Source organism: Gymnodraco acuticeps, unplaced genomic scaffold (genome assembly GCF_902827175.1).
Source record: "Gymnodraco acuticeps unplaced genomic scaffold, fGymAcu1.1, whole genome shotgun sequence".
Taxonomy (NCBI): Eukaryota; Metazoa; Chordata; class Actinopteri; order Perciformes; family Bathydraconidae; genus Gymnodraco; species Gymnodraco acuticeps.
Window position 1 is genome coordinate 1753810 of NW_022991003.1, and position 21717 is coordinate 1775526.

The window sequence follows — 21717 nt, forward strand, 5'->3', positions numbered from 1 at the left end:
AATACATGTATTAGTTACTTTATATTTAATGATGGCGTTTGGCACAGTGAGTTGTGCGCAGGTGTTCAGATCAGGGGGTCACAGGTTCAAACCCCACTGCAGTCAGCATGTCGTTGTGTCCCTGAGACACTTCACCCCAAATTGCTCCTGTGGGGATTGTCCACAGTATTGAGTATGTAAGTCGCTTTGGATAAAAGCGTCTACTAACAAGTAACATGTAATGTAATATATTGCATTTCTAATTTAAGTATGCAAAGAGTAAAAAGTGCCCGGGAGATGTAGTGGAATATAATTATAGAAAAGCATAACATATATTATGATACTCAAGTAAAGTAAAAGCACCTCAACTGTACTTCATCCTACTAGTACCGTAAGTAAGTAAATATATCTATTAAGTTAGATTCCAATATTGCCAAAGCGCAATATGACATGATATTACAGAGGTAGATTCTGCTTGCCTTTATCACCTGATCTTCAAGACAGTCCCTTTTAGGACTTGCACAATGAAACAATGAGCAAGAGGGTATTATAAAAAGGTTGATTGTGTTCATCATCTTTGGTTTGGTGCTTTCTCCTCTTGTCCTAAAAGTAGGTCAAGCTTCCTCTCTTCAGCCAATCAGAAAGGAGGGTTGTGGGCGGGGGCGGGGCCTAATTGAGCAAAGTCCAGGAAGAATGGCTAGAGATCGGGGACAACAGCGATAACAGTTTCTCCTGCAACATCTACCCAGCATTTTGACGTCTAAACGTCCTGTAACTCTGAGCTGTCAACATGGCTGACAACAGAGATAAAGCTACCGATCAAATGAAGGCATGGAAGCAGAGTAGAAGCTCTCAGGTCTGTATTTTGTCTACATGTTGTTGCTGTTTAGCGCTGTCTTTCTTGGGAGAAATGGTGAGAGGTCATTTAGAGTAACCAGCTAACAGTCATAAGCTAAAGCTAGCTTGTCAATGGAACTACTTTGCAGATATTTCCAAGTTATTTAGTGTTCTTAAATGTTTATTTTGGGGCAATGTAATCTCTGTTATTGTAAAGACTGACTTGCAGATCTGCCAGCCATTTGATCATGCTAAAATAACGTCAAACGTCAAATAACGTGAAGCAGAAATGACACCACCAACCGAGCTTATGAGTCACCAAATAAACACACAAAAGGCTTTAAAATGTGTAAGGAGAGTACATTAGTGTAATGATGTAAGGTAGGTCATTGTCCAGGCCCGGGGCATGTTTGTGGTGCACTTCACCCCTTTGAGTTATATAACCAGAGCATATCAGAGCAAATAGCATGGTGCGTTTCCAGATAGTCCAGGGGATGAGGGGAGGTGAAGAAGTACTACACAAATACCACAGTGTAGAAAACTCATGCAATCTTAATGTTAGTCAAGTAAAAGTACAAAAGTATTGGCATCTTAATACACGTAAAGTACCAAAAACAAAAGTACTTATTATGCAGATTGGCCCATTTCAGTATATATTATATGTTTTGATTATAATTCTTGATGCGTTCAAATGTTGTCAAAGCTGGTAAAGGTGCAGCTAGTTTTAATTATGCTGCAGGGTAGCTTGTGAACTTTACTACAGGTGTAAAGTGTTATTTAGGTGTTGATCATATTTTTTACCATTAATCTATATCTGCAAAGTAACTAAAGATAATGTATTAATGTAGTGGAGTGAGTAAAAGTACACTATTTACCTTTTGAATTGTAGTGGAGCCATGCACGAATAAGCTCTCTTAACTGTTTCTAATGCGATCTTTATGTCGTAAACAGATGAGTAGATTTCCCGTAAATCACAAAATGTATTCTCATGTCTCGTACAGAGAGATATCAACACGCAGTAACACGTCCACAACGGCCCTCTGGGAAATGATACTTCCCCCCCCCCAGCAATTGATATGCTGCCCTGCTGAGATCACTTGAGAGTAAAGTTACCTGTGGAGACAATTAGTGGGAGAAAGAGAGACACCACAGCACATTACACATCTACTATCACCTTAAGTAACCCTTATTGTCTCTCTAATGTTAGTTTGGTTTGTGTTTTTATCTTAGTACAGTTTCAAGGGAAGTCTGATTGTTGTCATAATAAGCAGAGTGCTTCTTGAGGTTTTTTTTATAATTTTGCAGCTGTGAAAACAATGAAGAGGGAACAATGTAATCTAGCAGGTTATGTGATCTTAGCATATGGATTTGGTGGATCCTGTTTATATTGTTTCTGTTGCAACACTGCAAGCAACAGTGACATATCAGTTGCAGAAATGTGCATGCAGCTGCTTGCTTGGATACCAACTTTTTCAAATGTTGTGTCAGTCGACTTATCTCTAATGCATCTAGTTGCCTCAGCTCTACGTAGGAAGGAATTCAAATAGAAACAATGAGATAGTTAGTTGATTTAAAAGATTGGCCGGTAGACAGAAATGAATGTGCAACCGTTTTGCTTCAGTTATTTAAGCTAAAGTCAAGTCAAAGTTTGTGTCCATCTTTCAGTTTAACAGCTCAGTGAAAACAGCTAAAAAGGAAAAAAGAACTGACTTATTCAATGTAAATTTGCGTTGCTTATTTTGTTTATATTTATACATATTTAATTTATATATTACAAAAGTTGTTACCTTGGCCTCTCCAGCCTATTATAAATTATAGTACGATTTGTTTGCAACATTATTTGATTCTTAATCATGCACACTTGTAACAAAAGTACTTGTGAAAATGAATGTGTTGGTTTATTTTGTTAAAATAGAGAGATGGGAGGACATCCAGCTCTGAGCCACAGGTTGGATTTGAACCTCTGCAGTAATGACTCATCCTTTAATTATCTCTAACATGGATTATTCTTGCAACAGAGGCCCGACACTCTGACCACAGGGGCCGGCCATCCCATAGGAGACAAGCTGAACCTGCAGACTGCCGGACCCAGGGGCCCCCTGCTGGTCCAGGACGTGGTGTTCACAGACGAGATGGCCCACTTTGACCGGGAACGCATCCCAGAGAGGGTGGTGCATGCCAAAGGGGGGGGTGAGTGCTGGCCAGGGAGCAGACTCTCCTTTGTAACTGAGTCTGAGAAACTTCAGCAGATTGACATTAAACATTGAAGTAGTGGTTTCTGTTTCTCAAAACTCAGAGATCAAGTATCCTGTTTCGTATTGCAAAAAGGATCTTATTGTTTCTTCCACCTCCTCCTTCTGTAAACAGTGTACTTCTAGATACTAATCATGTGACTGTTTAAACCATGGGTCTCAAACTCAAGGCCCGGGGGCCAAATCCGGCCCGCGACTTCATTTGATGTGGCCCCACAAGAGCTTGCAAAGAATATAATATAGTTTATTATACGGTTACATGCCACTTTACAGAAGCAGGATGCCCATAAACTACATGTCCCACAATGCATCTCGTTTTGTGACATGCGCACTGAAGAGACTTGGAATTATTTGCCCTGGACTTCTGCTTTCAGACGTAGTTAATTACTAAGTTATTATCCTATCCGATAATAATCCAATTCAGAGGCAATAATGTCATATAATACATTATTTTATATATATATATATTATATATTTATATAGTTACAACCGGCCCTTTGAGTGCAACCTTTATGGGAATGTGGCCCGCGATGAAATTGAGTTTGACACCCATGGTTTAAACAGAGTTACAATTGTGTGATGTTTCAACTGTTTCTGTGATATAATGTAATCTGTATACTGATGCGTAGTTTTCATGTAAGTCTAACTATAATACTATGATAAAGACCATAAAGGCATAGCACAACACTATCTCAGCAACAGGATTAAGTTGTTTCCAGATGATACAAATATTTTTACATTTTAATGATTTGCAACGAACACGCACACAAGAAATGTGAAAATCTGGCTGCATAACCTGCCAAAGTCAAATGAGATTACTGACCATAAAGTAGGCACAGTTCAAATCAAGGTCATTCATTGGTAGATTAGCTCCAGAAAAATGCTAATCCGTGCAAGGTGATCCGATCAAGGTCACAGACTTTGTTAAGTAACTTCTTCTTGTTGCTTTTCTCCAATGTATCGTAACGTGCAATCAACTAAAGAGCTTTGAACCAGACTTGTTCAGCTGATATATGAATATGAACAAATGATGACCGGTCTCATTATTCTCCCTCCATGATTCAGGAGCCTTTGGTTACTTTGAGGTGACTCACGACATCTCTCGCTACTGCAAGGCCAAACTGTTTGAACATGTCGGCAAGACTACACCTGTCGCTGTCCGTTTCTCCACTGTGGGTAAGAATAACCATTTCCTCTATTGTTTCAGTCTTACTTTATGCAAACAGATTTCCCCCCAAAAAGATCAAACACATATATATTTATTGAAATGACAGAAACAGCATAATCTATTATTTCCCATAAAAACGCTAGGTAAGAAATGCTGCTCTAGAATAGTTATTACTATTTAATTTAATTATCTGTCTTGAAAATATGAGTTTTACAAAAGGAGATATAAGAAAATATGTTGTTCTGATGGAGGTTTATTTAATTTAAGTATCTTTTAAGTAAATATGAAAAGAGTATTACAGTTCGCCCCACACATTTGATTCGGTTCTATTGAGATAAGTATGAGTGGCAAGGTGCATGGTGTCTTGCAAGGGTGTTTTGGATATTTGCCCTCTTCCTATCAGCCCCTTGAACTCCAACTCAGTCTGATGAGTCTTTTCAAACCGCTGATCGATAACACAAAATATTTCCACTAATGGCTTGATCAACTAATCAGTGAAGCCCTACTTTACTTTGAAATAAGAACAATGGCCAGTGTCTGTTGAATTCTGAACTATTATTTTACTAATTTATGAGTTAACTGTTTTGTCTTATTTGCATTTTATTTCAGCTGGAGAATCGGGATCAGCAGACACCGTGCGAGACCCCCGAGGATTTGCAGTCAAGTTTTACTCTGAGGAGGGAAACTGGGACCTGACGGGCAACAACACCCCCATCTTCTTCATCAGGGACGCCCTGCTGGTGAGTGTCGGTGGTGTGTGAACCAATCAAAATCTTTTATCAGTGGGAGGACTACAACGTTAATAAATAATGGTTTTAAAGGTCACCTATTATGCAAAATCCTCTTCTTCATGTCTTTTCTACATCAACATGTGTCCCCTCTGTGGAAAGAGATTCTGAAAGTTTCAGGAAAAAAGATTCTCTCACTTTTTGTCCTGATCCATTTATATAAAAACCTGTCTGAAAATGAGCTGACTTTATGATGTCATAATGATGTTTTGGCTTGTGTAACCATTAGCCAATCAGCAACCAAGGTAACCCCCCAGCCTTATCACCTGAATCTCCTCCTAGAGCACTCTCTTGTGTTCTCTTTAACCAAATCTCTCTCAGAGGGGCGTGGGGAGGGGCTCCTTATTTTCATCTAAAGTAACAGACAGAGAATCAGCACTTTTGAAACAGGGCTGAAACAGAGGGGATTATGGGTAATGCTGCAATGATCTGTTTGGTGTTTCGAGCCAAACACTTCAGAGACATGTTTTGTATATATCTCTGACCTATAATATATTGATGAAAAACAGTATAATAGGGGAACTTTTAAAGCTTTGAACCTATCAAAAAATATCGGAGTAGATTGTAGAAAGAGCTTCACCCAACCACATTCCTCTCGTCTCACATTAACTTGCCTCTTTTTTCCCCATGCAGTTCCCGTCCTTCATCCATTCCCAGAAGCGCAATCCCCAGACCCACATGAAAGACCCCGACATGGTGTGGGACTTCTGGAGCCTGAGGCCTGAGAGTCTGCATCAGGTAGCTGCTGCTGAGCCCCTTGTTGTTTTTGAGTCTACAGAGGATTATTACAGAAAGCTAAATTCCTCAGTTGAAGGCACTTCACATGACTGTTTTTAATTAAAGTAAGTATTTATACATGAAAAGTTTGCAGGACTCATGACCGTCTTCTGTCCTCCTGCTCAGGTGTCTTTCTTGTTCAGCGACCGAGGTTTGCCTGATGGTTTCCGTCATATGAACGGCTACGGCTCACACACTTTCAAAATGGTCAATACCCAAGGAGAGCCTTTCTACTGCAAGTTCCACTTCAAGGTCAGTCAGAACCCAGGGTTAACACTCATTTGTCCTTTCAGATTCACCTCCTGGGGTTTTGGCATTGCATAGTTACAGGAAGTCATATTTGTTGTTGATATGTTGTGTTTTTTTTAGACTGATCAAGGAATAAAGAACATGTCAGGGGAGGAGGCAGAGCGCCTGGCTGCCAGCAACCCAGATTATGCCATTGGAGATCTTTACAACGCCATTGCTAATGGAAACTTCCCATCCTGGACCTTCTTCATCCAGATCATGACCTTCGAGCAGGCGGAGACCTTCCAGTTCAACCCCTTCGATCTCACCAAGGTACCACATCCCTCCACAGCAGAACGAACAAATGTGTTAGGTTTGAGACAAGCAGTTATTAAAAGCTTCAGATGGACTCACTTTAAAACCTCTTGTAGGATACTTAAATGTTCTTTTTAATTAATCTGTTGACATTATACCAGGTGTGTTTGTAGGTTCACAGCTTTGTTAGGTGTTCTAAGCCATTTGGTTGAATGAGGAACAGTCTAATCAAGAGAAGTGACTGCACCAAGTGTTTTTTTATATATATAATTAACACAATTGCATATTTGTGAATATTACTGTGATGTCACAGAAGAAAATTGAATTATTTATCAATCAATAGACAAATAATGAATACAACAAAAGTGTATATGTCGACTTCAGTACTGTGGACAATCCCCACAGGAGCAATTTGGGTGAAGTGTCTTGCCCAGGGACACAACGCTGACTGCAGTGGGGTTCGAACTTGTTACCCCCTAATTCGAAGTCCAGCACTCTATCCACTGAGCCACAGCCGCCCTATTAACCTGTCTTAACGTTTTGATCACTCTACTGTGGTAACAAGCTGGAGAAAAAAGAGAACAATAAAATCAATATGACCACAACAAGGCATTTAGTGTAGTAGGGCTCCATATTTTGTGTTTGTTTATTGATAAATTGCACATTCCTGGGAAAGCTGTTAAATATTTAGGAGTATTGGACCCTGCCAGGCTCATTTCTATGTCAAAGATCTTTAACCTCTCCAATTATTGAATGATTAATGATTAAAGTAACAGTCTTTTTCAGCTCACTGATTTTTTCTCACTCAGGTTTGGTCTCAAAAAGAATACCCTTTGATCCCTGTGGGCAAAATGGTCCTCAACAGGAATGCAGTGAACTACTTTGCCGAGATAGAGCAGCTGGCCTTTGACCCCAGCAACATGCCGCCTGGCATCGAGGCGAGCCCCGACAAGATGCTGCAGGTAAAACAACGACAGTCTTTTCTTTATTCTTTTTTCAGTCAGATTGTAAAGAGACAGGGAGATGTTCTACGTAATTGTAGGAAAAAATATATATATGCTGCCATTTTTAACCTTTAATAACCATTCTCTCTGTGTTGCCATTTCAAAGGGCACGTTCTCAGTGTGCTAAAACAAATGCATGGATGTTTTTCTCTGCACCAATGCGTGTAAATAAACAGCTGAAAACATGCTTAGTGTGAAGGTTCTCATCAATAAAGAAACTTAAAGGAGTCTCACGGTGCTATGTCTTGTTTCTCTCCCATCATGCCGTTGTGTAGGGTCGTCTCTTCTCTTACCCAGACACACATCGACACCGGCTGGGAGCAAACTACCTGCAGCTCCCCGTCAACTGTCCTTTCAGGACCCGCGTGACCAACTACCAGCGCGATGGCCCCATGTGCATGTTTGACAACCAAGGTGTGTGTGTGTGTGTGTGTGTGTGTGTGTGTGTGTGTGTGTGTGTGTGTGTGTGTGTGTGTGTGTGTGTGTGTGTGTGTGTGTGTGTGTGTGTGTGTGTGTGTGTGTGTGTGTGTGTGTGTGTGTGTGTGTGTGTGTGTGTGTGTGTGTGTGTGTGTGTGTGTGTGTGTGTGTGTGTGTGTGTGTGTGTGTGTGTGTGTGTGTGTGTGTGTGTGTGTGTGTGTGTGTGTGTGTGTGTGTGTGTGTGTGTGTGTGTGTGTGTGTGTGTGTGTGTATACAATGAATCAGAAACAGGTTTATTACCAGGTAGGTTTACACGTACAAGGAATTTGACTTGATGTTGCGGTTTACATAAAATTAAAACAATAGTTGAAAACACAGGTAGAGAATTATAAAAAATATAATACAATATAACATTTACCTTGCAATGTAAAGGAATAAAATATGGAATAAAAATCGGCAGTTATAAAAATAAGAAAACAGATATTGTTGTACATTGTGTGCATGACAAGGATATACACACATTCTTAACTGTTGTAGCAGCAGATGTGGATAGTGTGAAAATGTGTATCTTTTGTAATCTATGGAGTCATTCATTTAAGTTTGTATGACCTTATATCCAGGGCTGCACATAACTGGTGCGCAGGTGCGCATGCGCACCTCCGCCAAAAAAAGAGCACCGGGTCATTTGAAACAAAGCGCATTTGCGTACCAACATTGAGAAGGAGAGAGAGAAGAGAAAAGAGAAAATAGAGGAGAGAGGAGAGATGAGAGAGAGAGAGAGAAGAGAGAGAAAGATATTTGCGAGTTGCATATGAACCATGATATGAACTCAGGGCCGGCCCGTAGCGCTGGCTAGATGTTCGCCTAAGGCGCCAGATCTGGGGAGGTGCTGCGCTGGCAGTTCTGGGAGGGAAAAAAACATTTTGACCGTTGGGGCTCATCCTAATTTTCGGCCTTGATGTAACAATATTCACAATTAAGTAAATGTAACACCCTTTTCACCCCGGTTCCACCTTTCATTTGCCCTGTACGATGGGCGCTGTAAGTGATGAAAATGGGGGGTGTTGGCTTATCTGGCGCCCGCAGCTCACAGACAAAATGCGAGTGAGCGAGGGAGAGAGGGAGGGAGGGTGGTACCAGCGCTGTTGTTATTATAATCTGGTGCCGTGCTAGCTGCTCTAACGGAGATAAGAAGAAGATGTTTCTACAATAATGTGGAGGGAGAGTCCTCCAGTCAGACTGAGAGGCTGATAAGTTAACTACAGCTCAGTGAGGTAAAGGACTCTTAGTCTAAATTCAAACGGTTTGGTCACAATTTATGTAAACACATATTTCCAAGGCACTCTTTTGTAATTATTGGGATAAACAGGTTTTAAATCATTCCAATGTATACTATAGGACAGTAACCAAAAATATCCTTTAAAACGAGATTAAAAAAAAATGCATAAATAAATAAATGTTAAGGTAAAATAAGATATGAATGAACAACACAAATAAAATAAGTTACATTAATTTGTTATTGGCTATGGTAGGCTATTGGTTATGTTCACATACTTATTTGATTACATCCACTTGTCTAAGATGACAACAGAGACTTTCGACCCAAACCCTGCTGTTGACTTGTGGATGCAAGCAGCTAATCGCAGACTCAACCAGAGAGAAAGAAGTAGGCCTACATCATCAGCTACCATGTCTGACAGAGAGGAAGACAGTGAGGAGAACAGTCAGGAGGGTAGTGATGACAGCTTGTGACTGGTCGTGCTAATGTTGTCTTGTGTTGTGTTCACCTCTGCATGTGTGTTCTGTGTTCACCTCTGCATGTGTGTTCAGTGCCGTGTGTCTGGCAAATAAAGTCAAGACCCCCTCAAAAGTTACGGTTTATTTCATTTTAAGGATGAGCACCAAGCAACATCTCCAGGTGCTCCTTTGAGAACCAGGGCAAAAAAGTGATGTGCACCCCTGCTTATATCAGTAGAGCATTGTAGCTTTGGCAATACTTGGGTTTTCCAGCAGAGGGAGTCCAATCGCACCTCCACCACCAAATGCAATACCAATAGCAACCAACAGATGGCGCCATTTAGAATGTATAAAATGCAATGTACTACTTCATTACCCATATTCAGCATAGTAACTTCATAGTAGTTCAGTACTTCAAGACTCCCAGATTATAAACAAGCAGGATCGAGAGTGTACACATTTGCGACATCAACAATTTCACTGGCCAAAAAAAAACTATATTAAAAACCTACACTGGATATTCCTTTCTATAAATGTTTCCATCTTTTTCAGATTGTTTTCATGCTTTGTTTTGATGTAGCCGTTTTGAGTGTTTTATCATTTACATTTTTCCTAATTTGCTTCCAGTTGTGGTTTTTGTAGATGAAATATGTTTGTTTTTTGTTTTTTACAACTTTTTCCTTTGAACCACCTTTCCCCACTTCCTTGTAATAGCTTGTTTACATGCTGACCCTAACTGATTATTTAGAAAAAACCCAATTATCTACCGAATATCAAAGCTGTGAGACTTTACAACATGCCATATTTTTAAACCAGAGACCTTCCACAATTTGAGTAACCCTTCCCTTTTATTGTCTCAGTTACTTCAGTATTTGAGCAGCATTTTCTCTCCCTACCCTTACTCACCAGTGTTTGGTCTGTCTTGCCTCTAGGTGGCGCTCCAAACTATTTTCCCAACAGCTTCAGTGCCCCGGACACCCAGCCTCAGTTTGTGGAGTCCAAGTTCCAGGTGTCTCCAGATGTGGCCCGCTACAACAATGCAGATGAAGACAATTACACACAGGTACAAATAATGTCTGTAACTGGGTCAGTTTTATAGGCATGTGCTGTGTTGTGTTAGAATATCACCATAAGGCCCATCAGTTATGGGTCAAAGGTCACCTATTATGCAAAATCCACTTTTTCATGTCTTTTATACATAAACATGTGTCCCCTCTGTTTAAAGAGACTCTTTAAACAGAGGGGTTTTTACCCTTACCCTGCACTGGATCGTGGAAACAGGATCCCAGTTTACATAATCTTTTTCAAATGCAAGTCTGTATAAAAACCTGAATCAATCACACTTTATTTGATAATGTGAAGTAGCTTGGACTACCACAGAGGGTTAAGTTATTTTGTACATTTTATATTGTGTTTTCTTGATATACTCTATTGATATATATATTTTCTACTCTTGATATGTACATATTTACAGTGCTGTATTTATTTGGTTTATTTTTGGTAGTTTTTCAATATAATGCATTTTTAATTAGTGTAATAAAGCTGCTGTGACAAAAATAAAGCCCAATTTAGATGACTAAAATGTAATGTAAATGAAATCTAATTGAATCCTTACGGTACGTCCACACGACTCCGTCACATGCTTCAACGGAGACGCTTCCCATTCACTTTGAATTGGGTGACGTCACGCTTTGCCGAACTGCATTGTGGTTCGACGCGTTGCCTCCGTTGCTCGCTTCCAAAGTTGAGAAAAGTTCAACTTTTCAAGCGTCAACGGAAGCGCCAGCCAATCAAATCATATGCCAGTACAAGCTCTAGCAAATGAAACCGCGTGCTTGTGTGTCCGGGGCGGGAGATGAATGTGATTGGTTGTTGGTTGCACGCCAGACACGCCCACCGGCAAGCTTCAACACGACTGAACCGTGTAGACGTACCGTTATGATCAGGTTTTCAAGGATTTTATCTACTTTCTTTGCAGGTTCGCACCTTCTACATGCAGGTGCTGAACGAAGAGGAGCGCCAGAGACTTTGCCAGAACATGGCCGGGGCCCTGAAGGGAGCACAGCTCTTCATCCAAAAGCGCCAGGTGAGTGCTCACCATCTTACACTTTACTACACACAGTGTTTCACTCTGTTATGATCTACACGTGGATTTTTTGATTGAATGACCACATGAAGATTTTTTTTAAAGTATCCAGCAGTGAAATCAGTTAACTTTACCTTTTTAATCGAAGCATTTATATTAGTTACCCAAAAGAAATACAAACTATGTCAGTTGTTCCATGATGAAACCACAGGATGTAGCGTTTTAAAACATGAAATGTTCCCCGGAGCATGTGCTCTGAACCGTGTAGCTTTGTGGTTGTAGGCAGGCGTATTTATGTTGCACGGTTCCTCACACAAGGCACTTTCAATGTGTCTTAAGCCTCTTACACACCAAACTGACACCAAAGAACACGTCCCGACGGAACGTCACCTCACGTCTCCTGCGTCTTGGCCATGTGTCGCACTGGAACACACCGCAAAGACTTCATCTGACGGCCAAGTTACACGTACGAACTGCGCATGCGTGAGTGGCAATAACTCTCCTTACCAGCAGGCGGCGGTAGTGTGTATTCGTCATTCAAAAGAGGCAACAACCGGAAGACAGACTGTGTGATACAAACAAACAATAAATAGCGTGTGTGTTCCATTTTCACTCTACAGCGAGAAGCTCATGGGGCTTTCCCGAACCTGTGTCGAGAGCAGGGGCCTGTACTACGAAGCTGGTTCAACCTAACCTGGATATGTTTGAGTTAGCCGGTTGGCCTAATCCAAAACATACACGCTCTCGCTAAACTGTACTACGACGCGGGTAATCAAGTGGATTTCACATAAAGGGGTGGTATCTGGAGCATTCGACCAATCACAAACATGGAGAAGCATACTGACAGCGCAGCGTCATACTTCCTGAATGAAAAGTCAACTATAATATTAGACATATGAAGAAGTTAAACTTTAAACATCCATGACTTAAACACTTTATCCAGGATCAAAGCCACATAGCTGCACCTGCAAGGTGAATACAGCTGGTAACAGAACAAGTGTTTGAATGCGTACATTAACAGGTTTATGATATCACTGCCCGTCTAAGACACGATCTGACTTTAATTACATTTGACTCGAGTGTTTCGTCAACTTAATGTGTTGCTTAAAATAATACTTCTGCATACAGTATGTGACACTGTGAGTGTTGCACGGCCAGATACGGCTCAGCTGACTCAGATAAGGAAATATATGATACATTAAGATATGATATGCCGCGGACTGTACTTAATGTTACTCTGATCCGGTTACTTATGTTGTGGCAGATATTTAAGTAAGCTTTCTTAACGCTAATGTTATAATAGTCAGATTGCTCTGAAGATGGAGGTGATATTCTATTAATGTTCACGTTCACACAGTCGGTGATTTTTGCCGGCCGTCTTTCCTGCATCGGCAGCTTTTCTGTATTTCCTTTCTCCTGTAATATGACATGGTCGGTTTAAACTCCGCACACTGAGCTCTGATTGGTCAGCAGGCAGTGCTTTCACTGAGTTGAGCTCCTAGCCTGCAACCTAACCTGGTCCCGACCTGGGGGGTATACTACGAATCTAGTTCAACCTATCCTAGATATGTTTTGAGTTATCCGGTTGACTTAATCCAAAACTAAGCCGCTCTCGCTAAACTGTCCTACAACGCTGGCTATCAACTCGTTCGCTCAAGCCAGCCGTGTCCTATCTAGTTAGGTGCGCGTTCACAGAAAGGGGTGGTATCTGGAGCATTCGACCAATCACAAACATGGATAAGCGTACTGACAGCGCAGCGTCATACTTCCTGAATGAAAAGTCAACTATAATATTAGACATATGAAGAAGTTAAACTTTAAACATCCATGACTTAAACACTTTATCCAGGATCAAAGCCACATAGCTGCACCTGCAAGGTGAATACAGCTGGTAACAGAACAAGTGTTTGAATGCGTACATTAACAGGTTTATGATATCACTGCCCCGTCCAAGACACGAGTGGATCTGACTTTAATTACATTTGACTCGAGTGTTTCGTCAACTTAATGTGTTGCTTAAAATAATACTTCTGCATACAGTATGTGACACTGTGAGTGTTGCACGGCCAGATACGGCTCAGCTGACTCAGATAAGGAAATATATGATACATTATGATGCATGTGATATGATGTGATATGAATGATAATGGGACACATCGACGTCTGCACTCACAGTACCGCGGACTGTAGGCAACGTAATGTTACTCTGATCCGGTTACTTATGTTGTGGCAGATATTTAATTAAGCTTTCTTAACATAATAGTATAATAGTTATAATAGTCAGATTGCTCTGAAGATGGACGTGATATTCTATTCATTTTCACGTTCACACAGTCGGTGATTTTGGCCGGCTGTCTTTCCTGCAACGGCAGTTTAAACTGTATTTCCTCCGCACACTGAGCTCTGATTGGTCAGCAGGCGTGGTGCTTTCGCGGAGTTGATCTCTTATCTTGGAACCTATCCTGCATCGGAGCACAGACTAGGTTCCAGGATAAGTCACCATGGAGATCTAGCCCGCTAAAAAGTAAACCAGCTTCGTAGTACCGGAAATCCCAGAAGTTATCTTGCTAAACAAAAATCCTGCTTCGTAGTATACCCCCCAGGTTAGCCGCACAGCATAAGTTACCATGGAGATCTAGCCTGCTAAAAAGAGAACCAGCTTCGTAGGACCGGAAACCCTGAGTTTTCACCGGAAGTTAGCCGGCTAAGCGAAAATCCTGCTTCGTAGTATACCCCCCTGGAGTTCAATTAAATCTCAGATTTGCCTTCTTAATAGTTTGTTTTGAAACTTCCGTTTCGCTTCTCATGCACTGATTCGCTAAGCTGAACAGCCAATCAGAGGGATTTATTTGGCCGACGGAAGGTGTCGGCACGGCCGAAAAGACACGACGGTGCAGTACACAACAATCTGAGTAGGGCGACACGACGCTCATCGACGGCCCGACATCTGTCGACATCTATCGTTGCCGATAATCGGCTCGGTGTGTAACAGCCTTTACACACACACATCAAAATAAACTAAGTCTGTATATATGCTCCTTTTATTAAATCCTATAGTGATCATTTTTATGTAAAATAAATACATTAGAAGGCAACACAAAAAGGTCAGGTTTTGAAGCTTATAAAGGGTGAGGTGGTGCAGAGTTACTGAATATATCTTCTATTACTTACTTTTGGAACAGTGACCTACTTTATGCTGAGAACCTAAAGAGTCTGGCTGTTTTTTTGTAAAGCAGATTTATATAGAGTGATTTCACAGTGACTTCAGTTTCCCACTGGGTCTTTAATCTGGTCAATCCACTGAATAGGGTTGGTGAGGGACACATCCTACACACAATTCACTTGATAAGGCTTTTGGATCATGTAAATACATTTAATACCGTCTTTTTTTTGGGTGATTCTATTCAAATATATGATTCAATAATAATTTGTTAGTTTTCTTTCATTCACATTAGGTCACATAGGTAACATCACGTTAGTTCTGATTAATGCAATTCATGGTGTGGCAACTGCCACTGGTCTCCTCTACTGTCACACTGAAAACTGCCGGAAAACAGGTTTCATCAGATCTTGCCAGTTAATACTGCACCCTCAGCCAGTGCATGCAAAAGTCAAAACGAAAGTTATAGTTTGTGTTTCTCAGCACGGTTTACTTCAATTATGAAATGGAAGTCGATATGAGTTTAAAGAAAAAATAAAATAAATAACATTCAGTGCAGTCCAATACTTGTGTGCTGCTGTGTGAAGTACAGAAAGGAGGCCAAAAAACTGCGGACTATGGTGCACGGCCCATTTGTTAAGGAACCAGAAATCTAAATAAAATTCTCTAGCGATCTTTTGAATCAATCTACGAACTGCTTCTGTAGGCCCAACCCTAGCACTGAATCAGTATTCGATCCGCATAATTATGATTTAAAATAAATACAACAATGCAAATATGACAACAGAAGCAAAGCAACCAGATGTGTTGTTTTGGTTCACCATAGCAGCATGCAGAGAACTACCAAACCCATATAAACTAATACATTAACATTTAAAGAGTTCATTATTTTCTGTTCAAATCAAATCAAGTTTTATTTATATAGCACATTTATAAACGATTTTTGGTCGAGCCAAAGTGCTGTACATATAATAAAAATAGCCTACAGTAGAGACACTTTACAGCAAATACAACAGCACAGATTGTTCAGAATATCAGTATGAGAAAAACGACACCCTCTATCCTTAGTTCAGACATTAAGCTTTACTTTCTCTCAAGCTGTCAGCTCACCACAGTGACTGGAACCCTGTAGCTTGTGTGGAAGTGGGTAAATCACCCTCTGTGCACGGTGTTCATGCTCAAAACCCGCCAACTATGATGAAATTGTGATGGAATTGTTGACTTGTTATTTATTCGTTCATTCTAATATAATCATCAATTTTGTCTACGTGACTGCTATTTTTATATATTTATTGTTGTGTCATCATGTATATATTTCTATACTGTATAATTTAATCTTTGGGACGGTGGGAAGCGGTATTTCGGTCTCCCTGTTTGTACCACACATACACATCGATAAATCCTGAATGGTGCACAGAAGAACGTGACAAAGCAAGAGTACTACAGACGACAAGAGTTTATTGTTCTTATGAGAAGAAACAAATGGCCCTGACTTTGGCAGATAATGGTTTGGTTTCATTTTAGAAAATCTGTTTTCAAAGCCTAAAGTCTCACTGTCTGGTTCTTCGTGCAGGTGCAGAACTTGAAGGCTGTTCATACAGACTATGGCAACCGCGTTCAGAGCCTTCTCAACAAGTACAATGCCGAGAACAAGAAGGTAAACACTCTCGCTGTGAGGTCTAATCCAGTGTTGGGTAGCAATCCATCCATGTATAGATGTTTAGATTGGATGAAATGTTAATTTGTGATTTCTCTTTCTTACATATTTCATAATGCCACCAGTTAAGCTTGAATATGCCATGTATCTTATGTTCATTTAAATAATATCATCTTTCTCTGTCTTCTCCACTTTTGTGTTTCTCAGAACACAGAAGTGCACGTTTATAGCCGCCCAGGAGCCTCGGCCATCGCCGCCTCTTCCAAGATGTGAAGCCTTAAATGTCCACAGGCCCCCCCATCATTTATCTACGAGCAAATGCACTTGCGTGATTGCCAACTGCTAGTGACAAGATCGAACTTATTAACCATATAGTTTCAGGTTGGGGTTGGTTAGGTTTTAATTCAGTTAAACTGTTGATTTTCTTTAAAATAGTGAGCTTAATTTGTCTCGACTGAAAAGTCAATAAAAAAAACATAAAAACACCTTGATTTGTTTTTAGTTTAATCCTGTTAATACCAAAAGCATGGCAATTATGAAATCTTGACTTTTAACATTTAAAAGTTCTTAAAGTAATTATAAAAGTCTTTTGCATTTTGATTTGATCTCATTACATCAATTAACCCCAACTGCTGCCAAAAACCATGACATGATTGTTTGCTATAAATCCTCAGGTTGTGTGTGTACTACTACGTTGTAATCATCCAACTATAATCTTAAACTTCAATATAAAGTAAGCCGATGTATTCAAAATGTTTTTCTCTTATGGTTAGTTTTCCATCAATAATCATGAATATTTTATTTAGTACAACTGGCTCTGGAAACCCTTTGTCCGTCGAACTATAAAGCTTGTTTGCTTATGGTCATCTGCCCTACTCATTATATGCAATTTATGAGGAGCAAGTATCAAGATGAGGAATTTATATGCATTATTGCTAAATCTTTAGTGCCTTTTTTGTGTTTATGACTACCAAATAAAGATTATCGTAACCTTAAATCACGAGAACCAGTTATGAAATGCTCTGCTTGATGTTGTACTGATCAGCTCATTTTCAGGTTTTTATATAAATGAATTGGCCTTTCAGCAGCTACTCTTTGTCTCCATTTCTTCTGTTCTCACCGTCTTTCTAAAGCAGGTTTTGTCTTCATGAATCCTTTTAAAGCAGTATTCAAAGATATATTTATATCCAGAAATCTCTTTCACATCAACAAAAAGACCCAACCTTGAAAAAAAGGCCAAGAGTCAAATGAATGCTTATACAATGTTTTAAATGCAAATTAAAACAAGCACTTCTTCTGTATCTTAATCAAATCAACAACATACACAGAACATGTTCCTAAAATCAAAAAAACAAACAATTCTAAATACATCAATTATCAGACAGCTTATTTAACTATCTGTCACACATGTTATTATTTTAACAAAGTATACTCAACAAATTTTAGACCAACCTATAACCAGCCAGTTAGCTCCACTTTGCTCATCTTCCACAACAAACAACAGACTAAGCTGAGGTCAATGCCCCTTCAGTTCAATGTGCCACAACCTGGCCACAACAGGCGACAAAGCAACGTGAAGACCACCGCCAAAACCACAGACAATAGCTCCGTGCAGTGAGCTTCACCTCCATCCGCTCCGCACACATTATAGCAACAATGATAGGCCTACACGCAGGGGTGGCCAACCCGCGGCTCTTTGCCTAGTTTCATGCGGCTCTTCAGTTCATATCGAATTTTATATGTGTGAGTTTGGGGGAGAGACACTGACTCCTGACTAGTTTTGCATGGTGTACCGATACTTGAAAGGTATACCGCGATACCCTGCCGTTAAAAACGTTACGATTCCTCCGTTTCATTAGTATCGGTACTTTAAGAATGACGGGGGAAAGTACTCCGGTGAGAAAGCGCCGTTTTAATAAGAGCCGTGTGTGTTCAGCGCTCTGCTTCCACTCCCTGCACTGCAGCCGTGCCTGCAGTCCCGCCCCTCTCAAGCACGTTCTAAGTCCCTCCCCTCTCAAGCACGCTCTAAGTCCCTCCCCTCTCAAGCACGCTCTAAGTCCCTCCCCTCTCTCGTGCACGCGCTAGCTGCCAGAGCATGTGAGAAAACCAGAAGCATGGCTGCAAGTGGGAGTACAACTGCCGCTGCGCCTCGGCTTGTTGAGAAAAAAGACGCCAGAAGCGATGTATTTTAGCTATATCTCTGACAGTGAGGGCAAGCCTACGGACACCACGAGGCCCGTCTGTAAGAAATGTATTAATTTTATTTAATACGAATTCTTGTCATTTATTTTATTTATTGTTCTCATTGTTTAAAAGTTTGTGTTATGGTTATGGTTCTGGTGTGAAATAAAGCACAATAATTACATTTAAGACTGTTTCCCTTTTTTAAGAAAAATAATCGGAATCGCAATTCTTGACTTGGTATCGAAACCAAAATGTTGGTATCGTGACAACACTGACAGTTAAACCTGATATTTAGTAGGTCTGTTAAGTATTGAATGCTGATAATTCTGACGTAATTTGGCTGGTCAAAGTTGTTCGGGCTCGGATAAAATAGCTCCGTTACTTTCGTCCCGTGTTACTTTCGTCCCGGCTCTCCCTACGTGTGTATGTGTGGTGTCAGGTGTCAGTATGAGAGGATGACAGCGCGTCTAATTTTGATGTGGCCCAAGAGCCAATCACAATAATACCTGCGATGCAGTGAACCAATCACCTTTGAGGGGGGGGAAACCTATCGTTGATTAAACACTATCCAGTGTTTCCCCTACCATTGTCTTAGAGGGGCGCTGCCCGCAAACGGAGCCCCGCCAACGGAGCCCCGCGCCCCCCCCTGGAATTGAAGGTGTTATATAATAAAAAAAATATATATATATGTAGCACCAAATTGCAAATAATCTATAACTACTGTCACTTTTCACATTGAACATGTGCTCTTTTATTAAATAAACTAAACGCTTTCATCTTAAATTGTGGGTTTAGTGTTTTTGACCCTAAGAAACACTGATGCATTAATCAATAACAATAATCCACAGCTCCTCTCTGCTCCAGAGGATTTAAAAAATATATATCCCAATGCCACAAAAATGCATCAGTGACGTGGTTGAAATCTTGTCTCCAGAAAACAAAAAACTGAAACAAGCGGTATCAGTGACTGTGTGTTTGATGTGGCTCTTTGCAGTAACATAGAAAAAATGTGGCTCTTAACCTCTGACTGGTTGGCCACCCCTGCGCTAGGCTAACGCATTAGCAACGGTTAGCCGCGGCTAATTTAGCATCGTACCCTGGGGGCAAAACTAAAAATTTTAGGAAATCAGACATGGAATGTTGTAAAAGGTTGTCCACCAGAAATGATATCTAGGACCTTCAAGGATCATAACCTGGGTGGACAACCCGCTCAACTAGCTACTGGAAAGCTACAGTGAGGGTCCAAACAATGCAACCCCTATATGAAAAAAAGTCAAAAATGCTGTCTGGATCAGATGCCATCATTCTCTTTCTGATTGAATATCTCTGTGACAGTTCATGGTAAAGACAAACTATAGGTTACTTACGTAACCCCAGTTCTCAGAGTAACATGAAGTGAGATGTCTCATTATGGGATGCGCCTCATCGCGGAGCAAACAGAAGCATCAATCTCATTACGCCAATCCTGATTGGCTGGAGATCTTGACGTCAGCGTCAGGGAAATCACCCCCTATAAGTAGCTTGCGCCACAACGCATGCGCCATTCAAAATAAGCACCTCTTCTCGCTTCACCATATTAAGGATGTCTCTGGTGAGACATCTCACTTCATGTTACTCTGAGAACTGGGGTTACGTAAGTAACCTATAGTTCTCATTCATAACACTCCGTTCGATGTCTCACTATGGGAAATTGTAGCTCCCGTATTGCCAGACGAGCTTATCTCGAAAATCACCAAACCAACCAGAACTTAACAGGTAGAGCTCTGACTCAACCAGGTGCCCAGCACTGCTTGAGTCACACTGGGAGCAGAACGTCCAGCCTGTTAGGAGGCAGACAAAAGTGAGCGGCGAGGACCAGCTCGCCGCTGCACCAATGTCTTGGATGGGAGACATCCTGGACAGAGCCCAGGATGCAGCCAGACCCTGAGTCGAAAGAGCTCGCGGACCAGAGGGTGCCTGCGAACTCTGACTCGTATGAGCCCCAAAGCAATTGCTTCCACAAACCAGTGGGAGAGCCGTTGCTTAGTAACAGGCTTGCCCTTATAAGGGTTAGCCCACGACACAAGGGGTTGGTCATTATGAAGAAGCACCCTTGATCTGTCCCTGTACGTGCGTAAAGCACGGGCTGGACACGGCAAATCCGGCCGCTGTTCCCCGGAGGAATACAGTGGCGGGGAGGATGCCTCAATGTCAAATGTGGTACCTGAACCAACCGCCTTAAGATAAAGGCAGGGTTGGGCTTCAACCACACTCTGTTTGCCCTGGGGCGAACTGAGTGCATGAAGACTGTACAGATAGCGCATGAGTGCCACTGGCTCGCTTGGCAGCTGCCAGGGTCAGCTTCATGTCACACTGTATTCAGATTGTACCACTCACGGGCCAGGCCCATAGAGCCAAGCGCTCTGGGTGTGGGTGAAAGATCGCCCCCCCCGCTTGGGACAGTATGTCCCTGTGTAGCGGAAGCTGCCATGGCTGCCCGCACAGCAGCTGATATATCTCCGCTAGCCAGTACATAGCTGGCCAGTGCGGAGCTATCAGGATAAGTGTGTGGCGTTGCTCTCTCACTCTGGCCAGAGTTGGGGGTATCAGAGCCAGGGGTGGGAACGCGTACAGAAGGCCCGGGGGCCAATCGTGCGCGAGTGCATCCACGCCTAACGGTGCATTTAGATCGCGCATTGAAAAGAACAGCTGACACTGAGCGTTGTCTTTCGATGCGAACAGATCCACCGCGGCTCTGCCGTAACGCACCCACAGCTGGCTCCAGTCTGCATAAAGTGGTATACCTCTGGACAGTAGATCTGCCCTGAGGTTCATCACTCCCGGTACGTGCGTCGCTCTCAGAGAGAGGAGACGTCTACCGCTCCATAGGATCAGTTTGCGGGCCAGTGTGTGTAACTGGAGAGAACGCAAACCCCCTTGGCGGTTAATATACGATATTGTGGTCGTATTGTCTGTCCTCACGAGGACGTGATGTCCCCTTAGGAAAGGCAGAAAGCGTTTTAGGGTGAGAAACACCGCTAAAAGGCTCCAAGTAATTTATGTGCACCCGCTGGAGGTCTCTGCTCCAGAGACCCCTCACCGGGCGACCTTCATAAATACCTCCCCAACCTGTCAGACATGTGTCCGTG

General features: G+C 41.6%; 1 protein-coding gene across 1 annotated transcript; it reads left to right on the top strand.

Moving 5' to 3' along the window:
• The first annotated feature begins 656 nt into the window (after nt 1–656).
• cat (catalase) lies at nt 657–17496 on the top strand. Its single transcript, XM_034236137.1, has 13 exons — nt 657–835; nt 2835–3006; nt 4134–4244; nt 4846–4976; nt 5658–5762; nt 5928–6053; nt 6171–6362; nt 7154–7306; nt 7624–7762; nt 10435–10565; nt 11481–11588; nt 16322–16405; nt 16613–17496. Exons 1-13 carry the CDS (start codon nt 770–772, stop codon nt 16676–16678), a joined length of 1584 nt encoding a protein of 527 aa, XP_034092028.1. The 5' UTR covers nt 657–769; the 3' UTR covers nt 16679–17496.
• Nucleotides 17497–21717: the final 4221 nt, after the last annotated feature.

Bases quoted from the DNA above. Each gene is read 5' to 3' on its own strand.
- cat (XM_034236137.1), top strand. From the start codon at position 770: ATGGCTGACAACAGAGATAAAGCTACCGATCAAATGAAGGCATGGAAG. The intron at 7,763-10,434 runs GTGTGTGTGTGT...TCTTGCCTCTAG, and splicing joins GTGCATGTTTGACAACCAAG to GTGGCGCTCCAAACTATTTT. The intron at 11,589-16,321 runs GTGAGTGCTCAC...TTCTTCGTGCAG, and splicing joins TCTTCATCCAAAAGCGCCAG to GTGCAGAACTTGAAGGCTGT.